Here is a 25,398-nt window from a genome sequence, read left to right as displayed (position 1 = left end):
GCTTTGGTGAAAAAACATCATGCTCATGATGTTTCACACCTTTAGTGCTCGAAAAACACTACAGACATCAGGCAGAAGCAGCAGCTCAAATATGTCTTGGGAAACAGCTTCCCTGCATCCCTCTTTGCTCCAACACACACATACACATGTATGTCCACATGTTCCTCAACATGCTGTTGGAAGACACTATCTGCCACTCTTTCCAAGACACTGACACTGCTAATCAGGTTTCCTGGAGATGTCCTTCACAAGAAACTTGATACTCTTCTGACCCAAAAGACACTGTGATATCAGAATTTCCCATAAGACAAGCTCTATATTCTGCTGTGATATTTATACAGTGCTTTACAAATATGCCTAATTCATGGTACTTAAATAATTGTGAGAGGAACAGAATAGGAGTCACTTTTGAAATTCCTAGACTTTTAGTCGATCTGGTTCAATTTTTTCTCACACACAGGTCAGAACTGGGATTTTAAGAAAAAAATGGGTAGTCAGAAGCAAGAAACCTGGCTCCACACCACATTCCACCCAGCAGAGACTCATTTCGAGACATACAATCCCTTTACTTTTTCTAGCCTCTTTGTGGAGTTTAACTTAATGAATTTCCAGATACATTTGCTATCCACAAACTCCCAAACCAGCCCTGGCTCTTGTCAAAGGATATTTGTCAAAGCATCAAAGGGAGCTGCCACCATCTGCAGGACTCTCTCAGCACTAGGGACTCGGCCAGCTTCCCAGGACATGCTCTAGCCTCAAGGGAACAGGGACAAGCTGAACATCTCTATACCTACAGGCCAGAGGACAGATGCTCTCCTTTCAGTCAGGTTATGCATGCTTGGTTCTTACTGACATCTTAGCTCCTCTTAGTGGCCAGCAAGGCTCATTTAAAGCATTGCCTTCCTCTCAAAACTACTGCTTTACTTGAGTTGTGGACAAAAGAGATCTCCACTGATCAGCATCAGCCTGGTTCGTGATCCACAGCTAGGACATCATCAGCTAAAATGGCAAGTCTGAAATCCAGCAAGTGCTTACCTAGGTATCAGTAAGGACCGGGGCTTTGTTTTTTCTTTCTCCTTTTCCCGGTCCCTGTCCCGGTCCCTGTGCTGCCTGTCTTTTTCATCTCTCTTCACCCGTTCTCGCTCCCGTTCCCACTCTTCTTTCCGCCGCTGGCGCTCCTTGTCGCGCTCCCGTTCCCTTTCCCGTTCTCGCTCCCGCTGACGCCTCTCCCGTTCCCTCTCACGTTCCCTTTCTCGTTGTCTGTTCTCTCTCTCCCGTTCCCGCTCTCTTTCCTTTAAAAAGGAAAGAGAAAACATCATGATGTTGTGGCAACATCTCCTAACAAAGTGGGCAGCAAAGATTCAAAGTCTTGGACCACAAGGAGTTACATTCACCCTCCCATGTTAGACCAAAGTATTGAGATAGATAAATGTGGAGCTTGCTGGCCATCACTGTTTGCTGAGCAGGCAGAACGTGGAAAGGAACAAAGCATACATCATACTCATCACAGCTGTAATTTTCAAAGGCAAGAGTCAGATTAATTTAGCTTATTACACTTATTAAATAAATGTATTGATGTTTACAAGTATTTACTCTCATTGCTAATTGTGTTTAGCTAATTAACTGTACAAACACCATGAAAATAATTGATGGCGCATCAATAGCGAGGACAGGCTCCTGCTTGTGCACTGCTTCTGCATAACAGCAAGGTCTTCCAGGCAAAGGAAAGTCAATTTTTAAAGGATGTGACAAATACCACTGAAAAGCTCCCCACTGAACAGGATTCATTATTTTTTGTCACTACTCTCGAGGCACAATAGCTTGCATGAGGGCAAAAGGAAGTGGAGGGAAAAGGTTCATAGCCTTATTTTCATGTAGTTTGACACCTTAAAGCAGTGCAACACCAATCGACAATATCTGGGATTTCAGCAACTGGCTGGGTGGTTTCCTCACCTAACTCGATCAACTAACATGTAACTCCACTAGCGGTGGACAGTCATGATGGAGACTCTGTGCATTAAGCACGCCTGTCCAGATTCAATCCTTTCTGTCTGTCCCAATAACTAACAAGCAAACCTCAGTCGGGTTATTTCCTGGAAACTCCCTCCCTCTCCAATATGTCCAAGAATGGCTGCAAATGTGGCTGCAACTGTTGCACAACTGCCTGGTATGCAGAGAAGCAGCCAGTGCATTGAAGAGGAACCATCTTCCCATCTCAGACATGCTTTTGCCTTCACCACGCTGAAACAGAACCTCCTCCCATCCCTACACCTAATGTCTTCTGTGCAGTAATTGTCAAGATTTAACTATTTGTAAGATTATGCGTCTTGAACATCCATCACAAGTCCTGTTTCAACCACTGCACTAGAAACATGACAAGGGCCAGAAGTGCCTGGAAGAAAGCTGAAAGGAGAAGCACGGAAACTACTTACTCTGTGGTTACGATATGGATCTGGGTCTGCATACTGAATCCTGAAATTCTCATACTGCCCACCACGCCGGAACCGTTCTATTTCATAGTCATAATAGGAATCTGTATAGGGATCAAGCCTACAATGAAAAACAGGGAAGGTTAGATAGGGAAGCATCACCTTGTTGGCACACAGAAACACTATGTATTCTAGCTCAGGTCTTAGTCACTATGCACTGACAAGAAAAAACATGATCAATGGAATATGACCATACAAAGTGGTTTATTTTCTACATATCCTAAACAGATGGGATTTTCTAAGTGAAGCTTATCAGAGAAAAGCACAAACCTCTCTTGATAAACACAAAAGAAAAATGCTAAAAACTAAATTCAGCCTTTAAATCAATGTGGTAAAAATGTTTTTCATAGCCACTTCAAACATGTACAAATATAACAATATAATGTTTTGCCTCATTGATTTAGAGTTATATTTTATGTCAATGCACACAGAGATAATGTCAAGCACCCTCACATCAGAAGTGGAATGGATGGTGATTCCCTGCCACCAGAGGTGATGGGTGCATCCTGCTGCCACCAGCACAGGACATGAGCTGTTGCTGAGCTTTCCAGTTGGAGAAGTTAAGCTTCGGGGGCAGGCCAGCAATGCTCTACCCCTACATCTGGAATTACTTTAGGAAATGAAGGTAACTGCATCTGCACCTGATATTCTCCAGTGGAAAACAGGTGCTGGCCCTCCAGCACACCAATGAACAGGTAAACACATGGCACACCCGGCCCAACTGCAAAAGTTCAGTAACTTTTGGGTTGAAAAAGGATTTAAACCAGACACTCCTTAAATCTGCAATGTTTCCTCCATTTGATGATTTCTATCAACATTATTAGATGGTTTTAATTCACATACTCAGCATTATCTAATCCCTGTCAGCCATGTGGAGTGAAAATGTCAGATCTGTTGTAAAGATGGGGAGGTGGGTACAGGAAACAAGAAGCTTCCATGGCCACAGAGGAGTCAGTTGCAGAACTAAAATATAAAACAAATGCTCCCAAATTCCAGATTATCCATAATAAGACTATGACTTGTAAGTAAAAGGAATAAAGGGCCCACTTTTGCACTTTAAAAACTGCCAAATAATCTAAAACAGGCTATGATGTAAGTGCTGCCCTGCAAATCAAGTGGCCATCTGTTTTGTGGTTTTTTTTTTCCTGAAAAATAAGCCAAGGGAAAGAGTACCAGGGAATCTTGAATACGGATGTTTAATCCAGCAAGAAACCCCTGATGCCAACCAAACAACAGTCTAGATTCAGTGACATCAGGTGTTCAAACAGACAAAAAAAATCTCATGCTACACCAAAAAAGAAACTCTACTTTTTAATACAGACATAAGTCCAAATCTCCCCATTCTCTCCCTATAACATTTGTGGACTTAGTAATTATTTAAACAAGCATCACTGCTGTGCATTTAGATAATTCAGTGCTTAAATCCTTAGGCAAATAATTTGTATCACCCAAAAAATCATATATATCCACTGTCTTGGGTTATTTTTGTAACAGTTATTTTTCTCCTTCTTAGTAGCTGGTGCAGTGCTGTGTTTTTGACTTTAGTCTGAGAACAATGCTGATAACACACCAATGTTTTTCGTTGTAGCTGAGTAATTGCTTACTCTGATCAAGGACTTTTCAGTCTCGTGCTCTGCCAGTGAGGAGGGGCACAGGAAGCCGGGAGGAAGCAGAGACAGGACACCAAAGGGGTATTCCATACCACAGCACATCATGCCCAGTATGGAGGAGTTACCCAGAAGGCTGAGACCACTGCTCGGGTCGGGCTGGGTATCAGTTGGAAGGTGGTGAGCAATTGTATTGTGCATCACTTGTGTTTATTGTTTTCTTTTCCTTTCCCCTTTTAGTTTTATATTCTCTCCCCCTGTTATCACCCTTTTCTTTAGTAGCAGTAGTAAGCATAGTTTTGTATTATACTTTAGTTACTGGACTGTTCTTATCTCAACCCGTGGGACTAATATTCTTTTCGGTTCTCCTCCCCCTTCCTCTGGGAGCGGGTGGGGGAAGAAGGGGGGGAGTGAGCAAGTGGCTGTGTGTGGCTTAAACTACATCAGTCCTTTGTGGCGCCCAACGTGGGGCTTGAAGGTTTGAGATAGCGACAGATCTGACCAGAGTGCATCTAATCGTATCTGTGATAAGCATTCATTATTTCAGATTAATAGTCACTCATCACAATGTTGATATATTTGCCCTCAGAGTTGTTGCACTTGGTCTCAGAGTTTCATTATGTCACACCTTATTTGCAACCGGTATTAGTGTTATCAGCTTTGGGACAAGGGCTAAGATTCTCGTTTCACTCTATGATAATGTCTTATAATACAACAGAATTATTGATCATGAAACTGCTCTGGTATGTCTTCTCAACATGGACATCACCTCTATACTTCAGGAGGCATGTAATGGGAACTGTTAACAATTACACCTCTTTTTTACCCCCTTGGAGGATCAACCTATGAGGGAGACATCCTCTCACACCCTCTGCTCCCCCACCAGGCTATTTACAGCAGCATTTAAAAATATTAAAGATTTTGAATATCCTTTTAATGCCATTGAAATCATCCTGCTCCTTTTGCTGGGAATCGGCATGTTGCTGAATATGCTGCATGTGTTTTACCTAAGAGACAAAGGCATACACCTGCCTCCAAAGATGTGTCCAGATTGACACTCGCATGTTGGAACATCAGAACCATGCTTGATACAGCAAACAGCGGGCATCCTGAGCGCCTTTCTGCGCTAATTGCCCACAAATTGTCACAACTTAACATCAATATTGCTGCTCTCAGTGAAGTTTGCCTTCATGAGGAAGGTAGCCTTAAAGAACATGGTGCCGGCTATACACTCTACTGGTCAGGCAAATCCAAAACTGAAAGTCATCTTTCTGGAGTTGGCTTCATGATTAAAAACTCCATAGTCTGTAAACTTGAAAATTTGCTGTCCCTCTCTGGAGGAGAGGGACAATCAGGTTTACTGGACTGTGTGGATCAGATGGCCTGGCATATCAGTCCCACAGGAGTATAAGGCTCTAGTAGATACCGGTGCACAGTGGACCCTGATGCCATCAAGCTATCAAGGGGTAGGACCCATTTGTATATCTGGAGTGACAGGAGGATCCCAAGAGTTGACTGTACTGGAGGCAGAAATCAGCCTGACTGAGAAGGAATGGCTGGTCTAGACTGGTCTAGAGACATCCATGCAATAGTCATTTGGAGAATTAAAGTCAAAATATGAGATCGTGGAACCCAGTGCCCCCCCCCCCCCCCAAACCTCTGCCAGTCGCCGCCACGGCTGTGAAGACTGAGGACAGGGATGAAGATGATCCTTTTGACCCAGGCCCTATTGACCCTGAGAAAGATCCTGTGCACGTTCATCAGACTGCTTTTGCTGCTCCTGAGGTTCTGACGCCTGATAATTCTAATGCTGAACTGGATTGTCCTTTTGACCTGGAGCCTATTGACCCAGAAAAGGAGCCTGATTTATATCCCCCAGATACTCATGATAAATGGGCAGCTGTAAAGGGAGAAGCGAGACCAGTGGGGGATGCTGATATATTGCATGCTTTCCCAGTGGTGTATGTGCCAGATCAAGACCTGCGGTGGGAAAGCCTCTCATATGCTCTTATCGGGGATATCAGGCGGACCGTGGCAGACTGTGGACTGGGGGACCCATATACAACTCATTTGATACAGTCTCTCTGTGATACTCATGTACTAGAAGTTGGCAAATATAAGTATGTCCATGTTTCTACTGACCCTTGGAGACCTTTATAGATATTGCTGGCCACTTCTTCTGATGTAGGCTGGCCACCTGTGTCGGAACGAGTGTGCATTTTGGTCAGTATAAAAGCCCAAGCCTCATGCAATGCGGGGGAGGCAGAGCCTCCGCGGGGACGCCCGCTGAAGTTGGGCCTGCCACCTCACACTGCGATGATGCTTCTTGGAGCTGGTTTCCTGATCGTCTTCACAGGGTCCTTACGCCACGTTCTGTATGTGGGGCCGTGTAGTGGGAGTAATGATTGCCTGGATTTTGTGTTTCAAATATTGTAGTTGTGTGGAGTGTGCTTGGGGGATCGTGTGTGTGTGTGTGTTGAGGGCAGACGGTGTTCTGTGTATTTTTTGTTGTTTGGTTCATGTAAAAATTTTTAACAGGTAGCAGATTGACATTTCGGGCAAGAAAGGGTTAATGTAAAAGTGCGGTTGCGGCAGGTATTTATGGCTGCTGCTGAGCAGGCAGGTGGCTGTAGCCGCTGCTGAGGAGGCAGGCATTTATAGCTGCTGCTGAGCAGGCCGGCATTTGTAGCTGCACAAAGCAGGGTGAGCGACTTTGGAAAAAAAAAGAAAAAAAAAGTTATTTGCTAGAGTTGGGTAACCATGTTCAAAAGAAGCTGCCTTCCGATTCAGCTCCCAGTGCTCCAGCGGTGGAACGGCCAGGATGGATGCCAGAGCCGAGGAGTGAAGAAAAAAAACCCAACAACCCCCCTCCAAAAACCCCTCTTGATCTATTGAAGTATTGGGGCAGTTTGCAGAGACACCACAAACAAAGCCTAAGGAGTGTCTACAACATGCTGGGCGCATGGTAGGAGCCTTGCTTAGTGCATTTAAAGTAACCTGGTGGTGAATCCAAGACTTGGAGGAACAGATAGATCGGTTGAAACAAGAACTGCTAACAGAAAAAGCTAGAGGGGTAGTGCAACCACAAGCTTTATCCACTGCCACCCAAGCAGCATCACGGTGGCAGAGAAAGCAGAAAAAAAAAAGGGTAATGACACAGCAAACTCCTTGACTGTTAACACTGTGCAGTTTACTTCTGCAGCTGCTTCACGTTCCTTTTTCATCAGAATGCCTCTGCTTTAAGGAATCACTTTAACCTGTCTACTTCTCAAGAACTGATAACCTGGGGGAGGGGGTATATTTGTATCCTACCTACAGGTCCATGGCGGCTGCCTGCAAAGTTTGTCAAGCCTTGCCATGAGCTGGACAGATGAATGGAAAAACCCATTGCCTCAGCTGCAGGAGCTGACTGTGAATACCCCAAGCAGAATGAGATAGAGGAAGAGAAAATGAATGATTGCAAAACATTACTTGGAAGCAACTGAAAAGTAACAGCTTGAACATGTGTGCTTGTAAAGTAGCTATTATTAGAGGTTGTGATTTTGTGTATAAAACCACCTGTATTTACTAGCCAGTTGCTAATAAGAAACTATACCTTGTATTGTATGGATTTGTCACTTGTAAAAGAGATGTTAGAGCATGCAAATTTGCAGCAGCTGCTAGAAAATGCTAAGGCAAAAGCTAGAAAGATTCTAATACAATGCTAGTGTTATAAAGCAGACAATGAAACAAATTAAGAGGGTAGGAGAACTCCACTGGTAAGAAATTTCTTTGGCTAGTCCCTCACTGCCATCAGCATCTTCAACATGCTGCTGTACCCTGTAATAGTTGCACTGCTAATGTAAATCTGTATGTGCTTTGCCACAGTAGAGACTTGTTACTGGATGAAGCAGGTGAAACTCTGCATTGAAAACAAGGTGCAAGGACTGAGGTTGGCCAAATGCCTGCTACCACAGTCAAGGGCAAGACTTTGGCCTCTGTGTTTGGCCTCTGTGTTTGCCACCAAGAAGAACCTTTAGCTCTGCTGTTGGCTGCAACGCAGCAGGCACAGAGTGGTGGGGACACATGCCATGCCAGACCTTGATGTGGGAGATGGCCTCCTCTGTTATCAGAGAGCCATCCAGGAGAGAAGGGCAGACCAAGCAGCCTGTGGTTGGCACATAGAATCATAGAATCGTTAGGGTTGGAAAGGACCTTAAGATCATCTAGTTCCAACCCCCCTGCCATGGGCAGGGACACCTCACACTAAACCATATCACCCAAGGCCTCATCCAACCTGGTCTTGAACACTGCCAGGGATGGAGCATTCACAACCTCCCCGGGCAACTTATTCCAGTGCCTCACCACCCTAACAGGAAAGCATTTCCTCCTTATATCCAATCTAAACTTCCCCTGTTTAAGTTTTAACCCATTACCCCTTGTCCTATCACTACTGTCCCTAATGAAGAGTCCATCTCCAGCATCCCTATAGGCCCCCTTCAGATACTGAAAGGCTGCTAGGTCTCCACACAGCCTTCTCTTCTCCAGGCTGAACAGCCCCAACTTCCTCAGCCTGTCTTCATCCAGTCCCCTGATCATCCTCGTGGCTCTACTCTGGACTTGTTCCAACAGTTCCATGTCCTTTTTATGTTGAGGACACCAGAACTGCACACAGTACTCCAAGTGAGGTCTCACAAGAGCGGAGTAAAGGGGCAGGATCACCTCCCTCGACCTGCTGGTCACTCTCCTTTTGATGCAGCCCAGGATACGGTTGGCTTTCTGGGCTGCAAGCACACACTGCCTGCTCGTGTTCATTTTCTCATCAACCAACACCCACAAGTCTTTCTCTGCAGGGCTGCTCTGAATCTCTTCTCTGCCCAACCTGTAGCTGTGCCTGGGATTGCTCCGGCCCAAGTGCAGGACCTTGCACTTGGCATTGTTAAACTTCATAAGGTTGGCATCAGCCCACCTCACAAGTGTGTCAAGGTCCCTCTGGATGGCAATCCTTCCCTCCAGCCTATGAACCGAACCACACAGCTTGGTGTCATCGGCAAACTTGCTGAGGGCACACTCAATCCCACTGTCCATGTCAGCGACAAAGATGTTAAACAAGACCGGTCCCAACATGATCTAAGCCAAATCCCCTGCTCAAGTAGGGTCATCTAAAAGATATATAAAACAAAAAAAGGGGAATGCAAGGATTTTCTCCACACAGACAGCAAAAGCGCAATTTGTACTAAATTCTTTAAATTTGTCTAGCTTTGATTCTCTTTCTGCAATACAGTGATTGTCGCATCTGATGGACGATTCCTTGCCCAAACCACCGGTTCTACATAAAGACCTACAGGACAACAAGTGGAAAGGACCAGTGCCATTGCTGACATGGGATCAAGGATACGGCTGTGTACAGCTATCGACAGGACCATACTGGCTGCCAGCAAAATGTATAAAGCCCCAGAACTCAACAACATAAAGAAACGACAATGACAGAAATCTTTGTAATATCTGTTCTATTATGTGTGACCATGGGTAATGGACAAGTATACTGGGCACATGTGTTAAATCCCCCATTATTCCGACCTGTTACATGGTGTGTAGGATTCACTGGTATGCCACATGTTACAAAGGTTCAAGTGACTTCAAATCAGACTAATCTTACTGAAATAATGCTGCCTGGAGTAGTGTGTCGTTATGTTAATTACACAGGTCAAGCAGTGATAGAGTGGAGACACCAAATTGTAAAAAAATGCTAGCAAAACAAAAAGGGGGAATGATAAGCATTGTTTGTTTTAAATTTTTTAACATTATCCAGTTCTGATTTACACACGGGCATGAATGTCCCTCCAATGATTAGGCATTTTTCTGCACTAACCCATGCAGGCTCAGATCCGATACCAGGGAAAGAACCCGTTATGGTAACAGTAAAGTCTTTGGAAAATCATAACAGGGAATGTCCTTTTAGGTTAATAACTTGGGGAAGAGGCTATACTTTTGTCTCTACAGAACGAGGACCCTGATGAATCCCTGCACAATGTACCTGTCTGTTTATACAAGCAACGACTGCCAATGAAGACTGATGCCGATTCATCGCTGAAGTTAACCTGTAGGAACTGTACAAATTTAACCAGTCTCTTTTTGGAGAACCAGTCAACAGAGAGCGTATCCGTGCAGGAGTGTATCGCAACTGTACTTTCCATCCACTAGTAATAGTCTGGGAACATTTAAGCCCGGAAAGGGTACCACTGGACAACAGGGTTGCTTTTAGATGTTGATTCTGTGAGGCACACCTCACTACAGAACAGAACAACTGTTGATTTTTATTGTTAGCTCAAGACTATGGGTGTGAAGATTTTGTTGGTATGTGCTGCATGAATTTATCAGATCATTCATAAAAGCATTCTGGACTTAATAACAAGGACGGCACACCTTCAGGAAGATGAAGGACTGAACTGGTTGAACAAAGTGTTTTCTGGCTTGAGCATTACAGGATGGCTTTACTTTATCTTAATCATTTTATTAGTCTTTTTAGGTATTCTAATCTGTGTGCCTTGTTTTGTACAATAGCTAATGGAGAATACAGAAACTTTGGCAAAAGTAGATCATAAATCTATAAAAGCTGTCTTTTAGTAAAACAAAAAGGGGGAGATGTGGGTGACAGGATAGAAATAGTTAACGAAATGGATCCAGGCACTATCGCCCTGGTCTGGCTTAAGATCTGGGAATAGCGAAGAAAACAGTAGGTATTAATGCCCTTGTCAGGCCTAAGCCTTGGGAACTGTAAAGAGAACAATGAAGGGTAAAGATTGGTTAGCAAAACAAAGCAGACAGTTTGCAAGATAAAATAGGATGTGCATCTCAAAGACAGACCAAACAATGTGAATATTGGTAACCCTTAGTAGTTTTGCTAAATCAGGATGATAAGGGAGTAAAAGAGTAGAAAGTTACTGCTTAGCACTTAGTAGACTATAAAAGGAATGCTAGACATGAAATAAAGGTCATCAGATTTCACCAGACCTGGAGTCCATCTTTGATACACCACAAGCCATTATCCACCTTGCCTGGTCTCTCAGAGGATCCTTCTGCTGGGGGGTTGCTGAAGGTCAAATAACAAGTGCCAGTCACGACCACAACAGTGCACCATCAGCAATATCGCACCAACCGAGACTCCCTGATTCCCATCCATAAGCCGATCCATAGACTGGAGAGTCAGGGAGTGATCAGTAGGACCCACTCACCCTTTAACAGCCCCATATGGCCACTGCAAAAGTCTAATGGAGAGTGGAGACTAACAGTAGACTATCGTGGCCTGAATGAAGTCACACCACCATTGAGTGCTGCCGTACCAGAGCTGCTAGAACTTCAGTATGAACTGGAGTCAAAGGCAGCCAAGTAGTATGCCACAATTGATATTGCCAATGCATTTTTCTCAATTCCTTTGGCAGCAGAGTGCAAGCCACAGTTCGCTTTTACTTGGAGGGGCATCCAGTACACTTGGAACCGACTGCCCCACGAGTGGAAAAACAGCCTGGGGTGGAAACATCTGCCATGGACTGACCCAGACTGCACTGGAACAGAGGCAAACTCCAGAACACCTGCAATACATTGATGACATTATCGTGTGGGGTGATACAGCGGAAGAAGTTTTTGAGAAAGGGAGGAAAATAATCCCAATCCTGCTGAAAGCCAGTTTTCCCATAAAACAGAGTAAGGTCAAGGGACCTGCACAGGAGTTGTCCAACTCCCTATACTTTTTCAAACAAGATAAAGGGATTCATGAACTATTTAGACATTTCCATATGTTATAAGACAGTCCTGAAAGCATTTATTAATATGCCAGCTGCACCACCAGTGGTTAGTTTGCTGCAAGGTGTCAATCTGTGCAATAAGGTGTGTGTGGGTGTGCACATGTGAGCAAAATCACCATTTTTATAGTTTACAGCAGCAGCATCATAACTTTTGCCTTTATGCACAATCAAAATAGGTTAATGCCACAATCTACTTCTACATAAAGGTGCTTGAATTTTCATTAAACAAGTAACCAAATGTCCTGGGTTCAGCAGTAGCAGTCATTTTTCTCCTTCTTAGTAGCTGGTGCAGTGCTGTGGTTTTGACTTTCAGCCTGGAAACAGTGCTGATAACACCAATGTTTTTAGTTGATGCTCAGTAATGTTTAAGTCTGACCAAGCCTCATGCTCTGCCAGGGAGGAAAGGAAGCCAGGAGGAAGCAGAGACAGGACACCTGACCCAAACTAACGAAAGAGGTATTCCATACCACAGCAAGTCATGCCCACTATATAAACAGGGGGCAGTTACCCGGAAGGGTTAGATCACTGCTCGGTGGGAGTTACCCAGAAGGGTTAGATCACTGCTCGGTGGGAGTTACCCGGAAGGGCTAGATCACTGCTCAGTTTTTCTGGGTATCGGTTGGCGGATGGTGAGCGGTTGTATTCTCTTTCCTTGTTATTTCCCTTATCATTATTATTATTGGTGGTAGCAGTAGTGGTTTTGTGTTATACCTTAGTTACTGGACTGCTCTTATCTCAACCCGTGGGAGTTACATTCTTTTGATTCTCCTCCCCATCCCTCCGGGAGCAGGGGGAGGAAGGGGGGAATGAGAGAGAGGCTGCATGGCTGGGCTTAAACCACGACATCAAACAAATGGAATTAATACTGGCAACATGAAAAAGTTTTTTCTTGACTATATGAAAAGAGGAAGTCCTGTATCTAACACAATTCCTACATTAGTAAGGCAGTGGCACAGAACTACTAGAACACTGATGCTAGTTTCCATATACAGTCATAAAGACCCACAGAGCACTGGTGATCTGTGTCAGGTGCAATTTAAAGCCTTCTCAGAGGAACAGAAGATCAAGATACAGATCTATTTCTAACCTGGGGAAAAATTAATACGGAGCAACTGTTTTGTTTCAGGCTGCAGAACTGAGTACATAGCTTCTTTTTTAAAATGGGTGAAAAAAATGCACTCCACAGCAAATCAAAGAACAAAAGCTTAACCCACTCCTTATTCATTTTCAGAGGCTTGGGGGTTTTCTGCAATTCACTCACTCTAAAATAGACACAACCAAGCCTTGCAAACACTTCTGAGTGGAAATATTTCCATAGTCTGTATGTGTAGGAAGAACAGAAGATGTAAGAGCAAGAGAAACAGATTCACCTGTATTCCTGCAGAATACAAGCCCCTCTCTCAAAAAAAATCTTTTTCCATTTGATTTCTTGGCTCGAGAAGCACTAAGCAAGTTTCCCAGAGCTGACTGATTCACCCTTGTGACTTCTCCTGCCTGCTTTCAGTTGCAACAGGAGTGTGTAACAGGAATGTCTCCAACATTTGATATTTCACCTCCTTAAAAAAAAACAATCACCTAGACACTTAAGTTTAGTATGTTTGTTTTGGCCCAGGCTATGCCCTGGCAACTAACAGAATCACTTTCTGACCACTGTCTTACTCAGCAGTTTATCTGAGACTCCTCAAGATGTTTAAGACCAGCTGCTGTGCCAATGCCCTTGCAAATAAACACCCAGCTGGTCAAGACAGTACAACTGCTGCCCTGAAGCTCTTGGACCTTGAGCATATTCCATCTTTGCAGCCTCAGCTTTAGCATTTTAAAACTCTCATGGGTTGGAATAAGAAAAACAAGAGGAAAAACAGTTGGAAGAATGCATTGGTGTGACACAGGCAGTACACAACTAGACAGTGTCCTTGAAGGACCTGTGTATCAACGACATTGAAGGCAGAAAGGTTTAGCGATGACTATACAGGAAGGAAGTGTTGAACTGGAGTGAGTGGAGGCAGCTCAAGTTTTTAACTGGTGTACATATTGCTTAATTGAAGTTGTTTCCATTTTCTGAAGTGAGCATTCCTCTAATTTGGAGGAATAAGTTCACTGAAGACTGCCATCCTGTACTACATTTCCCCCCATCTATTCCATCTAGCAAAACCAAGACTGCATCTTACGCTGGATCTCTGACGTCTCTGGTGATGCAGTAATTCCAGTCGTGGAAGAACTCGTTTTCTTTGTCAAATTCACGTTCGTCTTCTCCAATAGTAACAGTGAACCTCTTCTCCTCAAAGTCAGGCTCCTGTTCTTTTCTGATAGTCGCCTTTTTTAATACCTGCCATAATATAAAAATATTGTAAGGAGAGAATATTTCCAAGACCCAGAGAAACTGCAGTCTTAAAAATCCTTCACTTGGGAGAAACCTGCCCTTCAACTAAAACACCCTTCTTTTGCCCAGGTCTCATGAATGTGCAGGACACTGGACTTTCCTTGATGTACAAAGTGTAATTCACTAGTCCATCAGCTCAGAACAACAGCAGACAGGCAATAAGTTTCACACGTGCTAACCCCATTTTCTGCAATGATCAGACACATGAATCTAATACGTGGTACAGAAACAGTTACTGAAGTAAGGGAAACTGGATCAGCTTAGAAAGGTTTTTCTTTGTGGAGGGCTTGACTTCAGGGCCACAAACTCCCCCTAGCTCATGTGAATATTATAAACAAAAAACAAACACAAAAAAAAGAAAAAAGAAAAAAAAAAAACAAAACAAAACAAAAAAACAAACCTGGGCATCAGCTCCTCTTGACTGTGCAACAACTGTGATATACAACAAGACACAGTTAATAGGTTAAAAGGTAAAAGGAAGGTTGCTCAGAAGGAGCAAGACACTACATGCTCCAAAGAGATCTCCCTGCGCCCAGTGAAACAGGCCACCAGATTTTGGAGACACCAGCATGCTTCCTGAGGATGGCACTTACCTCTTTAGCATGCCGGAGTCCTCTCTCCCAGGCACTTTCTGTTGGAGGTTCTGGGGGGGGTGGAGGTAAGATTTCATCAACGACTGGCCCTCCCTGTTGGAAAGGTGAGAAGAGGAAGGAGACAGACACTTGACATTAGTTTTAAGTAACAAACTCATGCTTTGTTACCCCAGAGTACATCCAGACACTGGAGATATATTAGCAGGACATAAGCTGAGACATACATGGAAAATTATTCCCCTCTACTAGCAACTACAAGAGCACCTTTTAAAATATCATATATCCAACTGATGAATTGAATAGTGACTAATGTTGTTAAAGTACTAAAAAACCCAAACCATCTTCACTTATCTCAGAAGACAAAAGCTATGTGCAGAAGCTATAAATCCACAGAACAGATACCCATACCCAAGGGTTGGCTGGCATCAGTGGGTGAGGGCCAATGGGAGGAGCGCCATTTGGGGAGAAGGGCTCAGGCTTGGAGATCAAGGAGTAGTTTCCTTTGTCATTCACACCAGGGTGAATAAATCGACAGTTCATGCCCCAAGTACAGTGACCTGTGGAAATACAGTTCTGTTAGACCCCTGTATACCTACAGCAAACATTTGTTCAGCCCCACAACTTTTTAAAACCAAGCAAAGAACAACACTGTTTGAGACATGTGATTTTTCTTCTCTCTAGCTCTTGAGATATACCTCTTTTCATACATGACACTCATCACCCACCACCTTCCCAGAGAAGACGAATAGATCCAGTCACAGACGGATGAATGTACAAGAACCTCATTATGGTGAGGTGAAAGGAGAGATAGATGTATACACACCATTAGGCAAATGCAGTAATAAGCCTATGAGCTCTTCAAGTCTTATTAATGACAAATACTCCAAGTTAGAAGCTTCACTTTTTACAGAAAACAACGAATGCATATAACCTGACAGCAAAGAAAGCATCACAGGGCATTCAAAATAAACAGCACTCTGGTGAGGCATAAAGTACATCAAAGCTTTTCCCTCCAGCTGAATCCACAAGCTTGCCAGCACAAAGCAGGAAAGGAGACATCACTGTGGAGTGCAGCAGACAAATCTGAAAGCTGCTCATTAGCTTCAGGTACCAACCCCAAGGAAATTGTAACACTCAGGTGTCTCTAACAGGATACAAAGCTAATTCCCAACTTTAATTTACCTTGCCTCAGAAACAACCCCCTTTTTTTGTTTTATTCCAGCAATCCACTCAACATCAGGCAAGAGACATTTTGCAGATCTCCCAGCAGACAACTGCATCACAAAGTTATTGCTAATTCTGCAGTAGTTCAGGTTTTAGTGTACTGGCTGGAGGGGCAAGGGAGCTGTTAACACTGCTGGGGCTCAGGGAAGAAACCCTGACCTTGGCTGGCAGGGTAACATGTCAGAAATTCACACCGCACCTGGGTCCCTGGAAATGCTCCTCATCAGTCCCAGATTAACCATGAGCTGGTGTCAGAGGTAACACTGGATGCTTTTGCACTGTCAATTATAACAAGAGCACAAATCCCTTTGCACAGTGGCTTATCCTTTCTCAGTGCCTGAGCACTAGGTGTAGGAGCTGCCAGACACCTGTGCCAACACTTCCTACTGAGGCGTCAAGGGGAATGGTCACCCTGACAAATAACGAGTCCTGCTATGTATATCAAGGTGGCTATACAGCAAGTTTGCTGGAAGGCCTTGCAAGCTAGTCATTCACACCACCGGATAGATGCAGCCACGAGTGCTCCTCCAACACAGTAAAGAGAAAAACCTGAATGTCCTGAAGGTCCCATGTGAGCAGCGCCTGATCTTCCTGGTGGCAGTAAAGCCTTTATGGGCCAAGCAGGAGCAAGTGTCAATGTTAACTGACACCAAATCAAAGAATAACAACTACAGCAGGAGATCCTGCAGTCTGAACTTTGACTCGAGCAAATATTTCCATGCTGCAACGGAGGTGTGTGTCACGCTAAGGATTCAGGAACAAATAGCTCTCTTTCCTGAGGGACTTCCCTGTTCCACCATCATCATCACCAACACCTTTGTGTCTCAGCACATGGAAAAAATCTGATACTGAAAGACATTCAGGAAGCAGAGTATGCAATATGCAATGGTCAGGTCTCTGGAAACCCCTAAGCAGCTCCCTACGTTGCATTACACCACTGATGTAAAGAGTAAGAGACTCCATTCTGTTTTCCACCCTTCTTTTAATTACAGATATTCATAAACTGTTTCAAGGGTGACTGCAAATAAAACCAAATAAATGAACAAACCTTAAGTGAGATGAAGCTGGAGGAAGTGAAAGATTATATTATTCAGATATAATCAGTTTAAATAAGAAAACTTTTATAAAACCTAACTCTCTACGCTATATATAAAAAAAAAAAAAAGGATAGTCTAAAAGATAGCTGTTGTGGAGTTGCCCAAACTTTGGGAAATGTCCTATTAATATTTACTACAAAAAATTTACAATAAGACAAAGCAAGTTTATTCCATTCTGTTTAAAAAACACTAGCAAGTCTGGGGCCCCCAACGCAAGAAGGACATGGAGCTGTTGGAGTCCAGAGGAGACCATGAAGATGCTCCAAGGGCTGGAGGACCTCTGCTATGGAGACAGGCTGAGAGCTGGGCTTGTTCAGCCTGGAAAAGACTCCAGGGAGACCTTAGAGCAGCTTCCAGTGCCTAAAGGGGCCAACAAGAAAACTGAAGAGGGGCTTTTGACAAGGGCCTGTAGGAACGGGACAAGGGGGAATGGCCTTAAACTGACAGAAGGGAGACTGAGATGAGATCTTAGGCGGAAGTTCTTCCCTGTGAGGGTAGTGAGGCGCTGGCACATGCTTCCCAGAGAAGCTGTGACTGCCCCATCCCTGGCAGTGTTCAAGGCCAAGTTGGACGGGGCTTGGAGCAACCTGGTCTAGTGGAAGGTGTCCCTGCCCATGGCAGAGGGTTGAAACTAAATGAGCTTTAAGGTCCCTTCCAACCCAAACCATTCTATGATTCTAAGTCTTCCCTTATTTGCTTCCACAGGCTCACCACACTTATGGCAAAGCCACTTTTGCATGCTGGCTCTATGTAAATTCAGCATCTGGCTGCCAAGAAACAGAAAGGTGATACTGGGGATGCCTGGGGCAAAGTTTATCATGCAGACAGCAGCTTAAGGGGTACAAAATCAAACAAGAAAAATTACAGCACCTTTGGTTTTCTTCTGCCATTACAGTATGTCATTACCTTTCATGAAGAATCGGCAGGTGGGACGTGGCCTCACTTTTCTGTCACTGGGGTCTTTAACTTCTCCTTCTTCTAAGTCATCATCCTGGAACAGACAGACAAGCTGACATTTCACGTGGTGCATTTTCTGCAGCGACTTGACATTTCACAATATAGTCAAATATCAGTCACTGAAAACATACCCTGGAGCGAAACAGAAGAGAAAAACAATATAAAGTTACAATAAATACCCCACAGCATCTTCGCAATGTGCTGCTACAAACGGAAAGATTCATCAACCTCGGTGTTTCAAAAGTGACTGCCAAACCCTCCAGGTGTTATGGACATCTTGATGCCACACCACAGACGAAGGTTTCAAGCTGCATAATTTTACCTGAAACATACTAGACTGTCCCCTGCTTGGCACTCATGTCATGCCTATTTAAGCTCAAGCCAATTCCTTCTATTTAAAATACACAGTGGTATTCCTGCATTAATGCAATAACCCAGCAGCATTTATCTAGTTCTGAAGGACAACTGCTATCACCGTAACTATTTCCAACATGCTTCCCCACAGTGCTGAGGAACAACTTCACACAGGCTTCTCAGGAAAAAAAGTCACACATATTTCTTCCAGTCTTCTCTGGCAACAACTTGACACCTTCCCTTCTACTCCTCACCTCCAGGCAAGAATTCTGAATCAGCCCAAATAAAACTCTACATCAGCCCCAGGCACTGCAGCCCCAGGAAGAAAGTCTGGGAGATAGAGGTTGTTTTGAAGATTAACCACCACAGGGGATGAGCACGAAATAAGTCATGAAACACCCCAAGAAGTTGAAGGTTATTGTGTGTTGAACAAATGTGTTGAAACTTTTGTTCAAAAGTGTTGAAACTTTTAAAGTACCAGCCTTTGTCTTTGTCCTCCAGGAAAAAAAAAACACACCAACCCTCAACCTTCACTGGCTTCATGAGTCTGCAGCTGAAAAATCAAAAGGAGGCAATGCAGAACGCAAAGACATACATGACTAGAGAATTTTCAGAGGTATCTGGCAAGGAAATCAACTATTCAATCTAAAAGGCACCCTGGCCTTCCCTCACTCTGCCTCCATTCACCACCACAGAACTTTTCAGCATCTGAAACATCTGAAGAAGGAGCATCTGGTGGAGGCCTTCCCTTTGTGTGGCAATGACAACTGCCTTGTGGCAAAGACAGCAGTTGTCTACATGGAGAAGATAAGGAAAGTTATGTACTTAGACCAATTTAGCAGCTGAAAAGGAAGTAAAAAACTCATCGCTTGGCTGTAAATAAAAAAAGGATCTCTAGAGAGACTGGTTAACAGCTTCTGCTGCTACATTCCTCTGAAGGCAATACAAGGAGAACTGCCCTGAACAAGAATGGATTTTAAAAAACACATATATTCAAATTAAAATTCGCATTAATATTCCCCTCCAAGAACAATAGATATAAAAAATGGACTACTCGGTGGATAAAGAACTGGCTGGATGGCTGCATGCAAAGAGCTATGGTCAACAACTCAATGTCCAGCTGAAGACCAATAATGAGTGGTGTCCCTCAGGGATAGGTGTCGGGATCGGTCTTGTTCAACATATTTGTCAGTGCCATGGACAGTGAGATTGAGTGCACCCTCAACTAGTTTGCCAATGACACCAAGCTGTGTGATTCAGTTGATATGCTAGAGGGAAGGAATGCCATCCAGAGGGACCTTGACACGCTTGCCAGGTGGGCTGATGTCAACCTCAGGAAGTTTAACCATAACAAGTGCAAGGTCCTACACCTTGGTCAGGCAATCCCAGGCACAGCTACAGGTTGGGCAAAGAAAAGATTCAGAGCAGCCCTGGGGAGGACTTGGGGGTGTTGGTCGATGAGAAACTTGAGACAGCTTCAGTTTGCGCTTGCAGCCCAGAAACCAACTGTATCCTGGGCTACATCAAAAGGAGTGACAAGCAGGTCGAAGGAGGTGATCCTGCCCCTCTACTCAGCTCTTGTGAGACCTCACTTGGAGTACTGCGTACAGTTCTGGTGTCCTCAACATAAAAAGGACATGGAACTGTTAGAACAAGTCCAGAGGAGGGCCATGAGGATGCTAAGGGGGCTGGAGCACCTCCCATATGAAGACAGGCTGAGAAAGTTGGGGCTGTTCAGTCTGGAGAAGGCTGCCTGGAGACCTCATAGCAGCCTTCCAGTATCTGAAGGGGGCCTACAGGGATGCTGGGGAGGGACTCTTCATTAGGGACTGTAGTGATAGGACAAGGGGTAATGGGTTCAAACTTAAACAGGGGAAGTTTAGATTAGATATAAGGAAGAAGTTCTTTACTGTGAGTGTGGTGAAGCAGTGGAATGGGTTGCCCAAGGAAGTTGTGAATGCTCCATCCCTGGCGGTGTTCAAGGCCAGGTTGGACAGAGCCTTGGGTGACATGGTTTAGTGTGAGGTGTCCCTGCCCATGGAAGGGGGTTGGAACTTGATGATCTTAAGGTCCTTTCCAACCCTAACAATTCTATGATTCTAAGACAGAAGTCTGAAAGCAGAATAAAATGTAGAGGTTTAACAGTTTTCCCTAAAGCTGGGGACGGCATTCAGCAACGTGTGAATGGCATAACCAGCTCAGCTCTACTTCTTTCAAAGGAACTATGTGAAGTCTTTGCAAATGCTATACTTGAACAAAAGGAAAAGTATTTCTGTGAGGTCTCCTTGGAATCAGGCAGCTGAGAGCCCTGTTATGAGATAATGCATGAAAACCAGAGTACAGATTCATCTTGTGGTTTGTAAGGAAAGCGCTTCCAAGAATGCCTTAGACTTTAAAGGAAAGCATTCATATTTTAATCAAGAAGCAGGCATGGAGTCAGGAGTCCAGGATTTTTTTTCTCACCCTGCCTGGGCTCTCCCACAGCATGCTGGAATTCCTTCCAAGCAAATCAGAAACACAAAACTTTTAGAAAATACATGTTTAACAAAATCACCTGCCAGAATAGGCATGAAAAAGAAAAATTATGTCACCTTTTTTAAGCAACAGAATTGTCAAAGCACCATTGGAGCAAAAACCACACAATATACAACTCTTCAGTGAAAAGGGAGGAAGGTCTCTCCAGCAAGGTTCCGTGAGAGGAGAGGAGCGCTGCTGGATCTAGTATTCACCAACAAGGAGGGTCTGGTTGAAGTGGTGATGGTCAATGACAGCCTGGGCTGCAGTGACCATGAGATGGTGAAGTTTAGGATCCTGCGTGGGAGGAATAAAATACCTAGCAAGGCCACAATTCTGGATTTCCGAAGGGCCAGCTTTGGCCTCTTCAATCAATTGCTAAGGGAAGTCTCATGGGAAAGGGTACTAGGTGGTAAAGGGGCTCAAGGTAGTTGGTCAGCATTCAAGGACCACTTCTTCCAAGCTCAGGATCAGTGTCCCAGTGGGTAGGAAGTCAATTAGGGGAGCCAGGAGACCAGCATGGTTAAACAAGGAACTGCTGGGCAAACTCATGCGGAAAAAGAGAATCTATGGATTATGGAAGGAGGGGCTGGCCACTTGGGAGGAATATAGGACAGTTGTTAGAGGATGTAGGGAGGCAATTAGGACAGCTAAGGCCTCCTTGGAACTTAATCATGCAAGTCGGGTTAAGGACAATACAAAGGGCTTCTTCAAATACATAGCGGATAAAACTAACACAAGAGACAATATGGGCCCACTGCTGAACGAGGTGGGTGCCCTGGAGACAGAGGAAATAAAGAAGGCAGAGGTGCTGAATGCCTTCTTTGCCTCTGTCTTTACTCCTGCAGGCTCTCCCCAGGGGACCCAGATTCCTATAGCCCCAGAAGGAGTCAGGATAAAGGAGGAGTTTGCTTTGGTAGATGAGGATTGGGTTAGGGATCAGTTAAGCAATCTGGACATCTATAAATCGATGGGTCTGAATGGAATACACCCATGGGTGCTGAGGGAGCTGACGGAGGTCATTGCTGAGCCACTCTCCATCATCTTTGGTAAGTGGTGGGAAACAGGAGAGGTGCCTGAGGATTGGAGGATGGCAAATGTCACGCCAGTCTATAAGAAGGGCAAGAAGGAGGACCCGGGTAATTATAGACCGGTCAGCCTTACCTCCATCCCTGGAAAGGTGATGGAACAACTTATTCTTGACACCATCTCTAGACATATCAAGGATGAGGGGGTCATTAAGAGCAGCTAACATAGTTTTACCAAGGGGAAGTCATGTTTGACCAACCTTATACCCTTCTATAAGGAAATAACTAGGTGGATGGATGATGGTAGAGCGGTAGATGTGTTTTTTCTTGATTTCAGTAAGGCATTTGATACTGTATCCCACAGCATCCTCATAGATAAGCTAAGGAAGTGTGGGCTTGATGATCAGGTAGTGAGGTGGATCAAGAACTGGTTGGAAGGAAGAAGGCAGAGAATTGTGGTCAATGGGGCAGAATCTAGCTGGAGGTCTGTGATTAGTGGAGTCCCTCAGGGGTCGGTGCTGGGACCAGTGCTGTTTAATATTTTCATCAACGACCTGGATGAGGGAACTGAGTGTACCCTCAGCAAGTTCGCTGATGATACTAAACTGTGAGGAGTGGCTGACACACCAGAAGGCTGTGTTGCCATTCGGCGAAACCTGGACAGGCTGGAGAGTTGGGCGGGGAGAAACTTGATGAAATTCAACAAGGGCAAGTGTAGAGTCTTGCATCTGGGGAAGAACAACCCCATGTACCAGTACAGGTTGGGGGCTGACCTGCTGGACAGTAGTGAAGGGGAAAGGGACCTGGGGGTCCTGGTGGATAGGAGGATGACCATGAGCCAGCAATGTGCCCTTGTGGCCAAGAAGGCCAATGGCATCCTAGGGTGCATTAGAAAGGGTGTGGTTAGTCGGTCAAGAGAGGTTCTCCTCCCCCTCTACTCTGCCTTGGTGAGGCCGCATCTGGAATACTGTGTCCAGTTCTGTGCCACACAGTTCAAGAAGGACAGGGAATTGCTTGAAAGAGTCCAGCACAGAGCTTCTTTACTGTGAGAGTGACAGAGCACTGGAACGGGTTGCTCAGGGGGGCTGTGGAGTCTCCTACGTTGGAGATATTCAAGGCCTGCCTGGACAAGTTCCTGTGTGATGTACTCTAGGTTACCCTGCTCTTGCAGGGGGGTTGGACTAGACGATCTTTTGAGGTCCCTTCCAACCCTTGGGATTCTGTGTGTGATGAGCTTCCTGAGCACATGGCCAGGGCAGCTACACAGCTACAGGGACTGGAAGGCAACACCACCTCTCCAGTCTGAACCCTCCCCTCCTCAGCTGAGGAGATCCACACTAGGTGACCCCATCCACAGCCCATTGCTTCTTTGTCTGGTCACCAGGACAGTCACAACGGTGCCCCAACCTAGCCTAGCTGTGCAGGACCCCTTCTGGCATGAAGAGCCAGAAGCAGAGACAAGTGCTGTGGGCCAGCAACTTCTCTTTGCAGTGCTTTGCACTCCCACTATTCAGATTCAAGCAAGGTGTCCATCAGACCAGGAACCCACAAGGAGGTACTCTACTGCTAGAATTGCTTTGTCCTGTTTTCTTCTGCCTGCAAGAGGAAAACTGGTATTAAGCTGTATTAAGCACAACTGCTGTATTGCAGTGCTTCCCACCTAAAGACAAAGACGGATAGAGTGGTGATTAGGGCAAACAGCAATGCAATTAAAGCCAGGTTTTGATTTTTCTAAATAGCTGCATTTGTCCTCAGCTGTGAAACAGCAGCTACTGGGACTACACATCCCTGAACACATCACCCAAACCACATGCAGGGGCTTCCTGGTTAGGCACTTTCCAGAGAGCCCAACACCTTCTGCTCTTCTTCCATGCATCCAGATACTGATAGATGCCAAGAACCAGCTCAGGGCCACAGGCTTCCTGCACATGCCTGGTGCCTCAAGCACAGCAGCCACTCCCCAGCACCAGCCTCTCAACCTCAACCGGTAAGACAGCTTATTAACACCTAATCCATAGTTAAGTAATTTGCTGTCAGCAGCACTCAAAAGTCCTCCAAGAGCTGAGGCAGCACTGGAGCCCTTCCATGTTCATCAATGGGAACAAAGCTTATTTGCGACAGCTCTGACAATATTTGGCACAAAGCTTTTCTACAGTATATAGCATTAGACATTGATTTTAGGATTTGGTACACACTATGGTCTTACCTCCAAAGAGAAAGTGTGTTACTTACACACTGGGGACTCAGCTAACAGCTAATTCATGTCAAAGAAGGAAGGCATGGCAGTCTAAGAGCCAAACAGTTTGGAAACGCAAGGACAGGTCTCTCCCTGCAGGACTCTGCCCGAGACCAGCTCCTACTTACATCAATTTCTCCATCATCAATTTCTCCATCATCATCTTTCTTCTTCTCCTTGAGGGGATCCTGGCCATCCTTTCCATCATCACTTTTGCTGCTGGATTTTTTCTCATCTTCATGGGCATCATCTCCTTTCTCCTCTTCCTTGTCATCCTCACCAGCAGCTTTCTCACCATCCTCCTCTACAGCAGCAGCACTTGGTTCTTCAAGAACTTCCTCGTCATAGTCCAACTCATGTTCATCTAGTTCACGGGTGACAGAGGATGCTTCATCACCAAGGTCATTTGTCTGATCTTCCTCCTCTCCTTTGCAAGGCAGAGGGCTCTTCAGCTCCCCACTCTGCTTGTTGTTGTCAGATTCCTGAGACTTAGTTTCACTTAAGAGGTCCTCTTCATCTGAGTGGTTCTCCACTTCACCACGACTCAGTCCCCTGGCTGCATCCTCCTCCTCTCCCATAATGCTGCCTTGCCCACCCTCTCCATCGAGTTCCCGATCTGAATAACTCTCCTTCAGGACTTCATCATTGGAATGCTGCTGGTCCTCTTCATCAGGAGAGCAGGGATTTCGCTCAGGGCTGTCAGAAACATCCATCAGTACCTGATAGTCTGCAGAGGGTATAAAACAATACTTGTTATGGGGAGCAAGATGGAAAAATCAAGGATCACCTTGCAGAATTGGTACTCTTGTATTCCACCTCCTAAAGAAGAAAATGTTGCTTGAATTCATGAACATGGTTTATCATAGTACCTTCAAGAAGGAAATACAGAGTTTAAGCTGCATAAGGAACTGATTCTGATATAGTCCCAGACTAGACAAGAGTGTGCTACCCTTCACATACAGCAATGGAGCCTGAGGTTGGAATTTCATCTACAAGCTCTAACACTCTCACCAAATCACCATTTGAAACACCAAGGTGTATTTTCTAACTATAAGCACATGGCCTGGCAGACTGCACAGACTCCTGAAGGAGCACAGGAGCATAACTTACAGTGATGCTGGAAAAACAGCCTGTA

At 44.8% G+C, this 25,398-nt stretch overlaps 1 protein-coding gene across 1 annotated transcript; it reads right to left on the bottom strand.

Annotated features, from left to right (window-relative positions):
* Positions 1–1,016: 1,016 nt before the first annotated feature.
* LOC130598948 (zinc finger CCCH domain-containing protein 18-like) lies at positions 1,017–25,010 on the bottom strand. Its single transcript, XM_057408925.1, has 7 exons — positions 24,392–25,010; positions 18,081–18,165; positions 15,262–15,410; positions 14,854–14,946; positions 14,049–14,206; positions 2,433–2,550; positions 1,017–1,292 (listed from the first exon to the last, which is right to left on the bottom strand). Exons 1-7 carry the CDS (start codon positions 24,974–24,976, stop codon positions 1,032–1,034), a joined length of 1,449 nt encoding a protein of 482 aa, XP_057264908.1. The 5' UTR covers positions 24,977–25,010; the 3' UTR covers positions 1,017–1,031.
* Between the last annotated feature and the right edge of the window lie 388 nt (positions 25,011–25,398).

Source organism: Pezoporus wallicus, unplaced genomic scaffold, assembly GCF_028554395.1.
Source record: "Pezoporus wallicus isolate ANWC-B61680 ecotype Strahan unplaced genomic scaffold, APGP_CSIRO_Pwel_v1 contig_13275, whole genome shotgun sequence".
NCBI classification, from domain to species: domain Eukaryota; kingdom Metazoa; phylum Chordata; class Aves; order Psittaciformes; family Psittacidae; genus Pezoporus; species Pezoporus wallicus.
Note: the sequence above shows the minus strand (reverse complement) of the source record. Positions and strands in the feature narration are given on the sequence as shown.